Consider the following 12,296-nt stretch of genomic DNA (forward strand, 5'->3'; position numbering starts at 1 on the left):
GGGTATTGCTCTTTGATCCATGCTGCAGCATTTGGCTTTGGAGATAGCTGTGGAGGGCTGGTCCTTCTCACTTCCTTTCAGACTCAGGCAAGATTTAATCCAGATGCTAAATCACCATGTTTGTAATGAATCAGGAAAATTGTGGGTTTTCCCTCCTTAACTATGGGAATAATTTTTGTCCAAAAAATTTGGAAAAATCAAAGACATAAGAAAGTTCAAATCACTTGCAATTAGACCAGAGGTTCTCAACCTGTGGGTTGAGGCCCCTTCATGGGGGAAGGGGGTGGGTTACATATCAGATATCCTTCATATCAGATATTTATATTATGATCCATAGCATAGCAAAATTACAGTTACAAAGCAGCAACAAAATAATTGTATGGTTGGGAGTCACAAGATAAGGAACTATATTAAAGGGTGACAGCATTAAGAAGGTTGAGAACCACTGAATTGGACAATGTAAATCCTTTACTGTGTTTTCTCTAGACTTACAACACATACAGGTGTTTCAGTTTTTTATTTATGAATGTTACATCCTTCATGTTCTGGCTTAAAACTTCCATTTTCTTAATATTGCCATATACACATTTTTTTCATATTGGTGACCAGTGTTTTGTTTGCTAATGACTATGATGTCATCTGTCATTCAACATTTTATAGTATTTACCTTTCTTGTTTTAGAGCATTCACTAATTTTTGATGGTCACCTTCATAAATCAGAGGATGTGTGTGTCTTTAATCGGTCCTTGACATAAATTCATAGGAGTAAGATTGTTAGCTGCATTAAGCCATGCCTTTTTGATATGTTTTGTCAAACTGCTGTAGCAAGATTCTGTGGCATTGCTTACCTCCAAGCTGAACACAGAAGTTAAAGTTTCACTGCAAAATGGATTATGTGTAGTTGAGGAATCTGTACCACTTTGATGGGAGAAAAATAAACCTTAACTGAATTTAAATTTAGTTAAATTTTAAAATTGTCAGGTTGCATTTGGGTGAATTTCTTAAGTGCCTTTGGTTATTCTTCTAAAGTTTTAGTTATTTCTGTTGTCTAGTTTCAATATTGCCTTTTCTGTATGAATTAGTGTGGTGGTATTTTGTGTATGATCTCACAAATAAAGCTTTCCTGAAGATCAGAGGGCAAAGCCAGTCATTGGTTAGCTGTGGCACTAAGAGTGGTGGTACATACTTTTAATTCCAGCACTTGGGATCTCATGCCTTTAATCCCAGCACTTGGGAGGCACACATGCCTTTAATCCCAGCACTTGGGAGGCACACATGCCTTTAATCCCAGCACTAAGGAGATTGAGACAAGAAGTGGTATGACTGGGTGGAGAAAAGGAATATAAGGCAGGGAGAGACAGGAGCTCAGTCCTTTCAGCTGGAGAGTTGGTGAGGTGAGAGGTGACTATGGCCTGTTCCTTTGTCTCTCTGACCTTTCAGCATTTACCTCTCATATCTGGTTCTGGGTTTTTATTGTAAGACCAATTAGGATTCCTGGTACAAATTACTGATGTTGTATATTCTGTCAAAGGCCTGTTGCGAATACTGCTGTGGGCTGGCTGGTTTTATGTCCACTTGACACAAGCTAGACTCAATTTGGAAGAGGTAATCTCAATTCAAAATCATGCCCCCATTTGACTGGCCTGTGGCAAAGCATGTAGGGTATTTTCTTGATTGACATAGGAGAGCCCAGCTCACTATGGTCAATGTGCTATAGGCAAATAGGCTGAACAAGCCATGGATAGTAAGCAAGGAGCAGTATTTGCCCATGGCTGCTGTATAGGCCCTTGCTTCCCACTTCCTGTCTTGGGTTCCTGCCCTGATTTCCCTGGATGATGAACTATAAGCTGTAAGATGAAATGAACCCTTTCCTCCCCAGACTGTTCGGCCATGGTATTCACTGCAGCCATAGAAACTTTGAATGAGGCCCCTGCTTTATCTTAGGTTTCTTGAAGGCACTTTTTTCACCCATGTCTCTGTGTATTTATTGCCCTTGATTCTTTTGCTGGTTAAAAATTTCCCAACTCAGGGTTAGATGTGTCCAGCTAGTTTCCTTAGATTCCAGGGCTTTTAATTTTACTTTGTTTGTTTATATTTTGTATCAGTGTAGCCATAATAGATGTGTTCCCGTCTTGCGGGTATGAGTTCTTCAGTTTCAATCCTTACCTTCCTCCTCACCTCTGCTTTTCAGATAGGATCTCACTTTATTCCAGCATGCCTTGTACTGACTTTGTAACTTCAAATTCATGATCCTCTTGTTACCTCCCGAGTGCTGGAATTACATGTGTGATGTCACACCTAGCCCCCCTTCACTTCTTTATCCGATTTGTCTTCAATACAATTTGTTTTATCTTAACTTCTGCAAAGATCTGCAGTGCAACTCCATTCTTGAATGCTATAAAAGACTTTCAAATTATGTGATGGCATTTTTAATTTCCTTCCTTTATTAACTCAGACGGTATCATCTCAATCAGTTGTCTGGTTTCATTTTTCAGGTTGTACCCTCAGTTCATTTTTTTCCCTCCTCTCATTAAATGACACAGCATGTATGCCATCAACAACTTCTATTTGTCCTTGCATGTACTTTGAAAATAATTATTTGAACGTACCTCTGAAGATCTGCTAAAAGTTGTCTGCGGGTGGAGCTCCAGTGATTGACTGCTCAGCATGGGCAAACCTCTGATTTCCATCACCAACACCACCAGAAGTTTCCTCTACATCACACAGTGTTTTATGTGTGCTGCTCACCGTTGGCAGGACAGGGGCTACAAAGGCTCACTACATCCTTCTGTGTGTGCATTGGCCGTGCATTGGCCAGAATACTGGGATTCTTTCAGGATTGTCCCATCTAATTCCAGCTCTCAAAGTGGCTGCAAGCCCTGTTGGTAGCCCATCACCTGTGAAGGAGGCCCGGAGCCTGGTGTGTTTGGTTAGTTCTGATCTTTTCTGTGATAGTAAAACCTTCCTCTGGGGTTTTCCCTTCTCACCTTTCTCTATGGCCCAATGTGCACACTCACTCAGTGTGGGAAGGTTCTGGACCCAGCTTACTTCTGTGGCAAGAACAGAAGATGTAGAAGTCTAGAAGGAGGCCACTCTATAAGCATCTATAACTCATATGGTTTCCCTGCCTTTAACCACCTTGACTCCTAGTGTGGGCCAGGACATCCTTGCCTAGTGTCCTCAGTCATGATTTCTTAAGTGGGATCCTACCAGCTTTTCTCCCATGCCATGAGAGGGAATCCCTATTTCCCACTGGGCAGTTCTCTAAGCCCCAGTGAGTTAGTCTGGTGTTTGTTGTCTTGAAATACCTCAGAAATGGTGGCCTGTGAAAACCACAGTTCTATAATTATCAGTCTGTTCTGGGCTCTCTCCATTTTCCCTTGCTGCTCTTGGCTTTCTTTAGCTGGTTTCTGGAGGAGGTATAGTTAGATGGCTATGATGAAACAAGATGGTAAAAGGCTTATCTAGGAAATCAAGAACGAATCATGAGGATTATTTAAGATCACACCTCTCCTGCCAGCCTCACAACTGAGATCTGAGGACGAAATGGGATGATGAATGTGGAAATTCTCTGAAGACTGCTTGAAGAATTATGCAAATACAAACTTGCTTTGTTATTTCCACGTTTTGTATGAAGAGAGGCCTCGTCAGAAGCAAACTCAAGTTAGACTTTTTAAAAAAGGAATGTGCAATCGTGGAAAATGGCTATTTTGGTGGAGCACAAATCAATTCCAGTTCCCATGCTCTCCCTCCCTTCTGCTCAGCAATCTGAAATAGAGGCTTGCAACTCTCTTCCTTCTCGAGAAGTACTCGCGCTTTATTTAGTTTCTTGGAGGGTCAAGAGGTTGTTTTGGCAGAAGAAAGGATCTTTGGATAGGTCTGACCAGGCACAATGCCCAGGGTAGGGCAAAGGTTTTGGTTAAAGTGGAGGAGCTGGGATTTCCCCAGGCCCTCTGGGAAGCTCTAATGCCTGTGGTTTCTGTGAAGGAAGAAAAGGCTTTGGCTTCCAATGCAAATGCAAGGGCCAGAGAGACCCAGGCTGACTCTTGCCACTGGAATAGCCTGTTAGTTCCTGTTCACCTTTTCTTCCTTCATATAATTGTCCCTTCTCTCTCCTGAAACTCCCCTAGCCTCATCTAAACTCTGGAGTATTGTTTTCTACTGGAAGTTACTGTCACTTAAAAAAAAATGTATTGGTTCTTTGTGGATTTCACATCATGTATCCTGATCTTACATCCCATTGATCTCCCCATCTACCTTGCTTCCTCCCTCTGCCCTTGCAACCTCTCCAGCAAAACAAAATTTAAAAGTAAAACAAACAAACAAACAGAAAACTAGAAAAAACCTCCCCAAACCAAAACAAACAATCTCAGCGTGGAAGCTGTCTGTCACATGGCCCAGTGAGTCACACAGTGTGTGTACCCTTTAGTCTGGGCATCTTATAATTGTGCATTGTGATGAGTCTACATTGGGTGAGCCAGCTGGGGCAGTGCTGGAGAGTTTGCCTGGGTGGTGACTATGTGAAAAAGGAGGTGGCTGACTAACCCAGCTACCACCCACACCCAGAACCAGGACTACGAGGTAGCCCACCCCAATATCCACCTCATCTACGAACTGCTGGAGTATGTGAAGGGACTTGACCTGCAAATCCAAAGGATCTCCACAACACAAGGCAATGGTAGGGTATCCAAGAGAAGTCCCAGTGAGGGAGGGCCCAGTGTAGCATGAATTGTTAGAAGGCCTTATTAATTAAAAACAAACCTAGGAGCCAGATATTGGGGTGAACACTGAAAGATCAGAGAGACAGAACAGGCCACAGCTAACCTCACTTCGCCAGTTCCTCAGCTGATCTCATTTCCTCAAACTGGAAGCCTCTGTGGATCTCAGCTGAACTGCTGCTAAAAGCCTAAAAGCTTAACCAGGCTCTAGTTCTTGGTCCTCATACCTTATATACCTTTTTGCTTCCTGCCATCACTTCCTGGGACTAAAGGCATGTGTCACTGCACCTGGCTGTTTCCAGTGTGGCTTTGAACTCACAGAGATCTAGACGGATCTCTGCCTTTGGAATGCTAGGATTAAAGGTGTGTGTACCACCATTTTCTGGCCTCTATGTCTAGTGGATGTTCTGTTCTCTGACCCCAGATAAGTTTATATAAGTTTATTAGGGTTCATGATATATTGGGGAACACAATATCACCACAGCCCAGTATTGATAGTGTAGCAGAAGGCAGAGGCCTTGAACCAGACCAATGACTCTTTGCAATGAACACTTACTCTGTCCTTTTATAATTTTAAAAGACAGTACACACTGTCAGTAATGACAAATCTTTACAATGTAAGACTCTGTTGTCATTGTGTCTACATCAAAGGACACAGTTTGGGTGATGTAGACACAATGGCCACCCTCCTCAGTGCTTGTCAGTACACAGAAGCTGAAAGTATACCATACATTTGACAGCACACATGCTTACTATTGTTCCCTATGTACCAAAACAAAGTTTAAAATGTGAAGTATGTTTTTTTGCTCTTGGCTTAAGAAGGCTCGGGTAATATCAAGTATCCCATTGAAAAAAATATGCATTTGGAGCATTAATCAGGGCCAATTCTATCAGTCCACACACCAAACACTTTAGATCAGTGATGGCTTTTACTAGATGTAATGATGTGATGAAATGTGAACTTAATGCAGAATTGCCATGGTATGAGTATTGCCACACTATTGCTACATATTGCAGGCAAGTTTGTTAAAGAGATAAAAATCAAAAAAACATCCTCCACTTTGCCTAACAAATGTTTTTCTTGTTGGCCTCTTCCTGATACACTTATGGTCATTGCATAACCCAGTTTGGTGTTTGGCTTTCTTATTCTGTATTCCTCATACAGCCAATGTGTTCCCAGCTCCTCCCTTTTCCATAAGGCCACTTCACTGCAGCTTTAAACAGCTTGCTGCTGTTGACCCAGCTGCTCTCTCTCATGTTGGTGTTCAAAGTAGGCAATGCTAAAGTGAACATCTTTGCCACAATTCAATTTTAACTTTCTGTGGGAAGTTTGTTGGTTAGAATAAATGGAATGGCGTTCCTGAGCCAAATTTCAAGGAATTTCTGGAAGGTAGTGGGTTAGAGAAGTCAGTTGGAGGTACTCAGTGAAGTGGTTCAGAGTCTCCTGATGAGGATGTGGCAAGAGCCAGGACGCATGGAGATGTCTGTTACAGCATGCTGAAATCTCAGAAACAAACTTAGGGGACCCTTTCCTACAGTCAACTCAAAATTCTGTATTCCGACGAAATGGACCCCTTCTACTGAGTGGGCTGGCTGCCGCTTTCCTTCCAGGTCAGCTGTGGGAGATCTGTAGGATCTGACTCTGGCAGTGGGAGAAAGTGATGGGGTAGAACCAAAAAGTCCAAGCAGAGGGTGTGGGGGGCTCTCATGACAGAGGGACCAAGGTAACTTCTTTTTTCCCCCAGAGCCTGCAGTGGTTTCCAAGTCTTTAGCCATAGCCCCAGGCAAAACCATGCCTGCTCTGTGCAAATAGGGCCTGGGAAGCTGAAGGGAAATACCAGAAGTGCAGTCATCAAAATTACTGAAAAACCTCAAAGCCCAACCTCTCTCCTCACTAATGGATTCGGAGAAAGGCCTGTCATTTATCCGCCTTTTCCATTTCAGATAATGGATTTTCACTAGTTTTGTCAAACTGCAGTTAAATAACTTGGTGAACTTTGCCTTTGGCGGGGAGTCTTTTCAAGAGAAACAACAAACTGCCGGAAAGGGAGAAAAGATGCTCTGGGAGGGGGGGGGGTAATACTGGGAGAGGTCCGATTCTGCCATCACCCTGTCCTCTGGGTGTGTTGGTAATACAGGAACTGCCGATTTGGACATCAGTTTCAGTCAGTGTGAATGTGAACAGTTACCACTCTGTTTACCAATTACTGTGAGCATCCGCTTTGCCATCCACCCAGGCTCTGTGTCCTGAAGACTTTTAAGGGTCCTTTTTAATTCTCCTGCCTGGGGCTGTATTTTGAATAATACTGCTATCTTTTATCTCCTCCCCAATGTAAAAAAAAATGTAAGTTTTTGTAATCAGCATTTCTCTCTCTCTCTCTCTCTCTCTCTCTCTCTCTCTCTGTGTGTGTGTGTGTGTGTGTGTGTGTGTGTGTGTGTGAGAGAGAGAGAGAGAGAGAGAGAGAGAGAGAGAGAGAGAGAGAGAGAGAGAGGGAGAGAGAATATGAATGAATGAATACTAGTTTGTACCACATCATTCTTAAGCATATTGTAGAAGTTGAGCGATGTTGTTGGGTCATGCCATGTCCTCAGAGGTCTCTAGTTCTCCATCCTATCATTTTTCCAGATGTCAAGAAAACACTCCAGCCAACCTTAATTAGAACTTGCTCTGGAACCTAGAGATGACCACAGTGTGTTTCCAGCCACACTGAAATTTGTTAAAAAAAAATTATATCCATTTGTAAAATTTCTCATGCTCTATTACTGCTTTTAAACCCCTTTGGAGGCCTTAAAAAGTGTCTGGGGACTGTTTGGAAGTATCATCTTCTTGTTCTAGGCAGAATAATGGAATTAAGAAGTGATGAATGAGGAAGGCAGGGAGAAAGGATTTATAGTGCACACCGTAAACAAAAAGCAACTTCCTGTGTTTGCCTTGGTGGCTAATCCATAAAAGTAAGCCATCATCCTGGAAGCCAGCTAGCACTCAGCTGGGGATGAAGACAGCATGGAGCAGAATGAGGCCTCCAGAAGGAGGTAATCTCTAAGGAAAGGGAAGAGAAAGGGGTTGACATGAGGCTACAGTGAGTCCCAACTGGTATAGTCAACAGGAAGAAAACTGGGGTTGTGGAAATCAGTGTTTCATGTGAAATCATCTCATTCAGCTCTCACAACAGCCATGATAGCATTGTGTTCATTGTGTATGTGGAGAAAAATCAGACCCATTTAGACCAAGGGTACATGCCAGTTGATGACATCATGCTCTGACATCATGCAGCAAGCAGGTGGTAGAGCTGGGCCTGGGACTCTGAAGTTCAGGGATGCTTTCTGATTACACTCTCTTCTTTCCTGCTTCAGGGCAAACATGAAAGTTAGAATTCCAATAGTTTTCAGAGTGATGGAGGTGAGGCCTGGAGTCCTTTGCTCACAGGACTAGGAAAAATAGAACCAAGATGGGATGAATTTTTCTGTGTTGGTCTTGGACCAGTCAGTGGCCCACAGACCTTCCCCATTTACCTGAAGCTATTGCTTGTATTGCTTCTAGGACTTCTTGAGCTCTGACTGGTTGCCAGGCTTGCTGTCATGCTCCAAGTCTGAGCTCAGGAGAGACATGAGAGCGCACATCCTGGTGCTCTCTTCATCACAGTTGACCTGACCACATTTTCCTCTGCTTACCTGTCTTTTGATGACAATTAAATACATGACATAAAGTGAACCGATTCGTAACTCATGGTTACCAGTTTTATTTATCCTGAAATGATACTGGCTTGGGAACTTAGATTAATTCAGTCTACCTCAAGCTGAATCCCGTGGAATCTGCAGGAGTACAAGCAAGCATTTTCTACTGAAAATACCTTGCATCTGCAGCCACTGTCTGCATTTCCAAGTCACTCCTCACAAGTGGCGACTATCTCACAGTAATCTCCTTTTGTTTTCCCTCCCCAGAGTCGAAAACATGCAAGCAAAGTCCGACTATATTACATGCTTCACCCCAGGGATGGTGGGTGTCCTGCCAAGAGGCTCCGGGCAGAAAATGTGAGTATATGGTACCACATGATGTCCTGGGGACTTTGCTATGAATTTCGCAGGTGTAAGAATTGTAGGTGCGTCCAGCTGAGTGCCAAAGCTAAAAGAATAGAGGTAATGCTCATTCACAGGATGCGGTACAGAAGGGGAGTGATTTCTGTTGTTGACTTGGTTTTTCTTTTCTACCACAACTTGCTAAGACCCTCAAGCTTTTGGTGATGTTTCACTGGAGCCCTTCAGAGAAAGAAGGTGCCGAGGTGCTGGGACAGAGCCAGGGTAGGTGACAGGAAGACAGGGCCACCAAAAACAAAGTGTGGGAAGACAAGATCTAAAAGGCAAAACTGTCAGAAATACCAAATGCTTTGTTCTTTACATATTTGATTTCTCTGCTGTGCAGAATGGAATGCCAGCTTGTTAATTTATAATGGAGACTGTACATGTCTTCTGCAAAGAGACATACTTGGGCTTTTTGATCAGTGACCCTCTCTCCATGGGGGAGAATTTATTTGGGAAGACAATGAGAATTTGGAAGTTGTTTGAGGTATGATATCAGAGCACTGGGTTCCTTCCAGTCAAGCTTTTTTCTTGCCAGGGACTGCTACGTGGGACATCCTCATCCTCTAGCTACAGAGGTCCTGCATGCTAAGATTGAACATTAAACACATTAAAATTTGGATTCTGAGAGACTGTGGTATAAAATTTGGAGGGACCACATGTCATCAGTATGTAGGCCTTGATCCTTTTTTTTTTTTTTTTTTTTTTTTTAATATGAGATCATTGAAGAAATACTGTATAACATAGACTTGGAGGGTTTTCTGGGAAGAAAATAAAGGATCAAAAACTATCTGATGGCAGGTAGACTGAGCTGGGCAGGGGACTTGTCATCACTGCCAGGCAAGGCAGCATTCAGAGCTTGTTGGAGGGGAAAAAATGGCTTGGAAAATTTGCAAACTGTTGAGGTCCAGGACTCAGTCTTGTCTTCACTTTGGCACCTGACACAAGTAAGTGACCTTGTGTCACCTCTGTGGAACATTAAATAATTATACATTCCTCACTAGATCTTGTGATTGTTACATGAAATGGCAAACATGATGTACACAGGCGATGTGGGCATAATGAAACTAGTAGGTGAGGCAGATGTGTTGGCAAGAAAGCAGGAGAGCAGTGAGGGCATAACGATGTATATGGATTAGCTTTGATAACACGATGCATTTATTAACAGTGTTCAAAAACAACCACAGAGGCGAAACGTAGGGAAGTCTTGCAAAAAGGTCCTAGTCAGGGAAACTTGCTGCGTAAGGACTAGCTAGCATTTGCTGGGGTCTGGGATATGAGTGGAGTTTATCAGATAGAGGAGGGATATGGGAGGAAGGGAAAGGATGCTAATATCTTAGCTGCATGCCTGTCAAAGCCACTTGCTAAGCCATAGATGAGTTAGTCTTACTCAGCTTTAGTGGGACCTCAGAATCCTGTTCCTGCACTGAAATCATGCCTTCTGCCAATGAGCAGGTTGAGCAGAACTGTTCTTATTTCCCAAAATAGCCCAGTAGTGGTACCTGGATCCTTCCTCAGGAGTTATGAGTGCTTTTACGCTCATAGTCAGGAGATCATGTAAACTTCATGCCTACTCAATAAACAGCTATTTGGACATGTATTTATCTATTACTTATATATAATCATGAATGTTGCACTTATTTGTGAGCTTATTGGCCACTGAGGGCTTGAAACTGAAAAGGAATGGGCCTCAGACTGGTTTTGTATTTGTAGACTGGAGGATACAACTTTTCCTCTTTGAGCAGATCTACGATTTGCTTCACTTGGGCTCTGTTCTGGCCAATAATCTTGGACACAGTTCATAGAAGGGTAGCTATTTGGATTTTAGAACAAGGAGAATTCTTAAGTCTTCTTTACTTACTACCCCTCTGAAAACTTTCCCTCTCATGTATCCGGGGTTTTGGAAAATTTTATCTACCAATGATTTTTTTATTTATCAAATCATTCCCATAACTTATTAATCATACTATGAAAGTAAATCATAAACAGAAAAGCAACAATCTAATCCTGCTTTAGATGAAGACACAGTTGGTGATTTTGTTACCCCACGTGTACAGGTAAATAGGACATTTCCACTGATAGGGAAATATTCCAGTCTGATGTGCTGGGTAGAGTTCAGAAACCATTTCAGCTCCAGCCTGGGGCTCTGAGGATATGTGCTGTATTTGGAGTAACTTGTCCTGTACAGACTCACACTGAGAAACCAAAAGAATGAATATGCAGTGTTCAATGACAACCCGTATAGAAAAGGAGAAGGCTGACTCCCAACCTGTAGTATTTAGTCCAGCCAAGGAGAATAATCTGCTGTAAATCATACTTAGACAGTGGCAGATTGCTCTTTCTGAAAACAGTCCAAGAAGCCATGCATTAATTCTATAGCAGGAGGCACCCAGCTGGACAGTGACAGCATCCCTTAGCTTCATCTCTGGCTGCCAGTTTAGGACCAAGCAGAGAATGGCAAGCAGGCACCCCTAACAGCAGCATGGGGTGCTTTGGCTCTAGCTGCTCCATCCCCCAGCTATACCCACAACAACCTACAGTCAGGGGACACATGCCTGAAGGCTTCCTTGTTTTCTATGATGAAGCCTCTTTCTCTTCCTGTCTTTGAGTCTTCCTTAAACCCGTATGGTGGCGCTTGGCTCAGTGGTATCTCAAGTTCCAGCCTTGGCCTGGAAGTTCCAACCCCCATTGAGGTTTCAGTAATGGTCACGCCTACAAGGCAGGGCTGAGAGAGGACACTGAAGACCCAGGATCCAAAGGAGAGGCTTCTCTTGGTTCCAGGACCCTGGACGCTGGAGGTAGACAGAGCAGAGTTCTCCAGAGAACACTGCCGGACTGCGCCATACCTTTCCCAGACCCTGCAATCTACCTATCCCTTTATTTGTAAGTTGTGCCACTAAATAAACCTCCCTTTTAACTATGTAGAGTGGCCTTAATAATTTCACCAATCTAACTAGCTATTGCATGTAGAGGGTCTCCACTCATTTTCACAGGGCTGTAAAATGAGGCTAAGAGCAGCATCAAACTCACAGCTTCACCCGAGATGTCACTCGTGTTCACATTTTGCAGCTGGCCATCTCTCTGCCAGCATCCTGGCTCCCTGGGAGATCCACAGCTCTTCTACTGACTTGTGTGTTCCTTCTACTTCCCCATTCTGGGTGCAGTGGTATGTGTGTAACCAGAGTCTGCCACTGAGAAGCGCTTCCACACCTTCCCCTCAATTCCAGGAAAGGGGATGGCTTCTGAAGACAGAGACAACTTGCTCCTGGATTTCCCCAGGCTCCTTCTACTGCCCCACTTACCCTACTCACATCTCTAGGAGGAAATGTGGCACCCAACACGTAGAACAGCCTATGTTTAAAAACCCTCCATTTGTTTCTGTCTCTTATTTTAGCATTTCTGGCTTCTCCAAATCCCCTTCGTATACATATCCTTAAGACTCTGCAGCTGGAGCTTCTATCCCCTGCCCCCTTGCCTGAAACTTTAGAGCAAGGCATTTCC

The 12,296-nt window shown here is 43.3% G+C and overlaps 1 protein-coding gene across 2 annotated transcripts in view; it reads left to right on the forward strand.

Moving 5' to 3' along the window:
* Window positions 1–12,296, forward strand: part of Zmat4 (zinc finger matrin-type 4) — a 393,013-nt gene that overhangs the window by 130,984 nt on the left and 249,733 nt on the right. For both annotated transcript variants that reach the window (XM_036166797.1, XM_036166796.1), the window contains exon 3: window positions 8,661–8,750. In XM_036166797.1, the coding sequence (XP_036022690.1) occupies window positions 8,661–8,750 (90 nt within the window). The remainder of the gene's footprint in view (window positions 1–8,660; window positions 8,751–12,296) is intronic.

The sequence above is a fragment of the Onychomys torridus genome, chromosome 17, assembly GCF_903995425.1.
Source record: "Onychomys torridus chromosome 17, mOncTor1.1, whole genome shotgun sequence".
Lineage (NCBI taxonomy): Eukaryota > Metazoa > Chordata > Mammalia > Rodentia > Cricetidae > Onychomys > Onychomys torridus.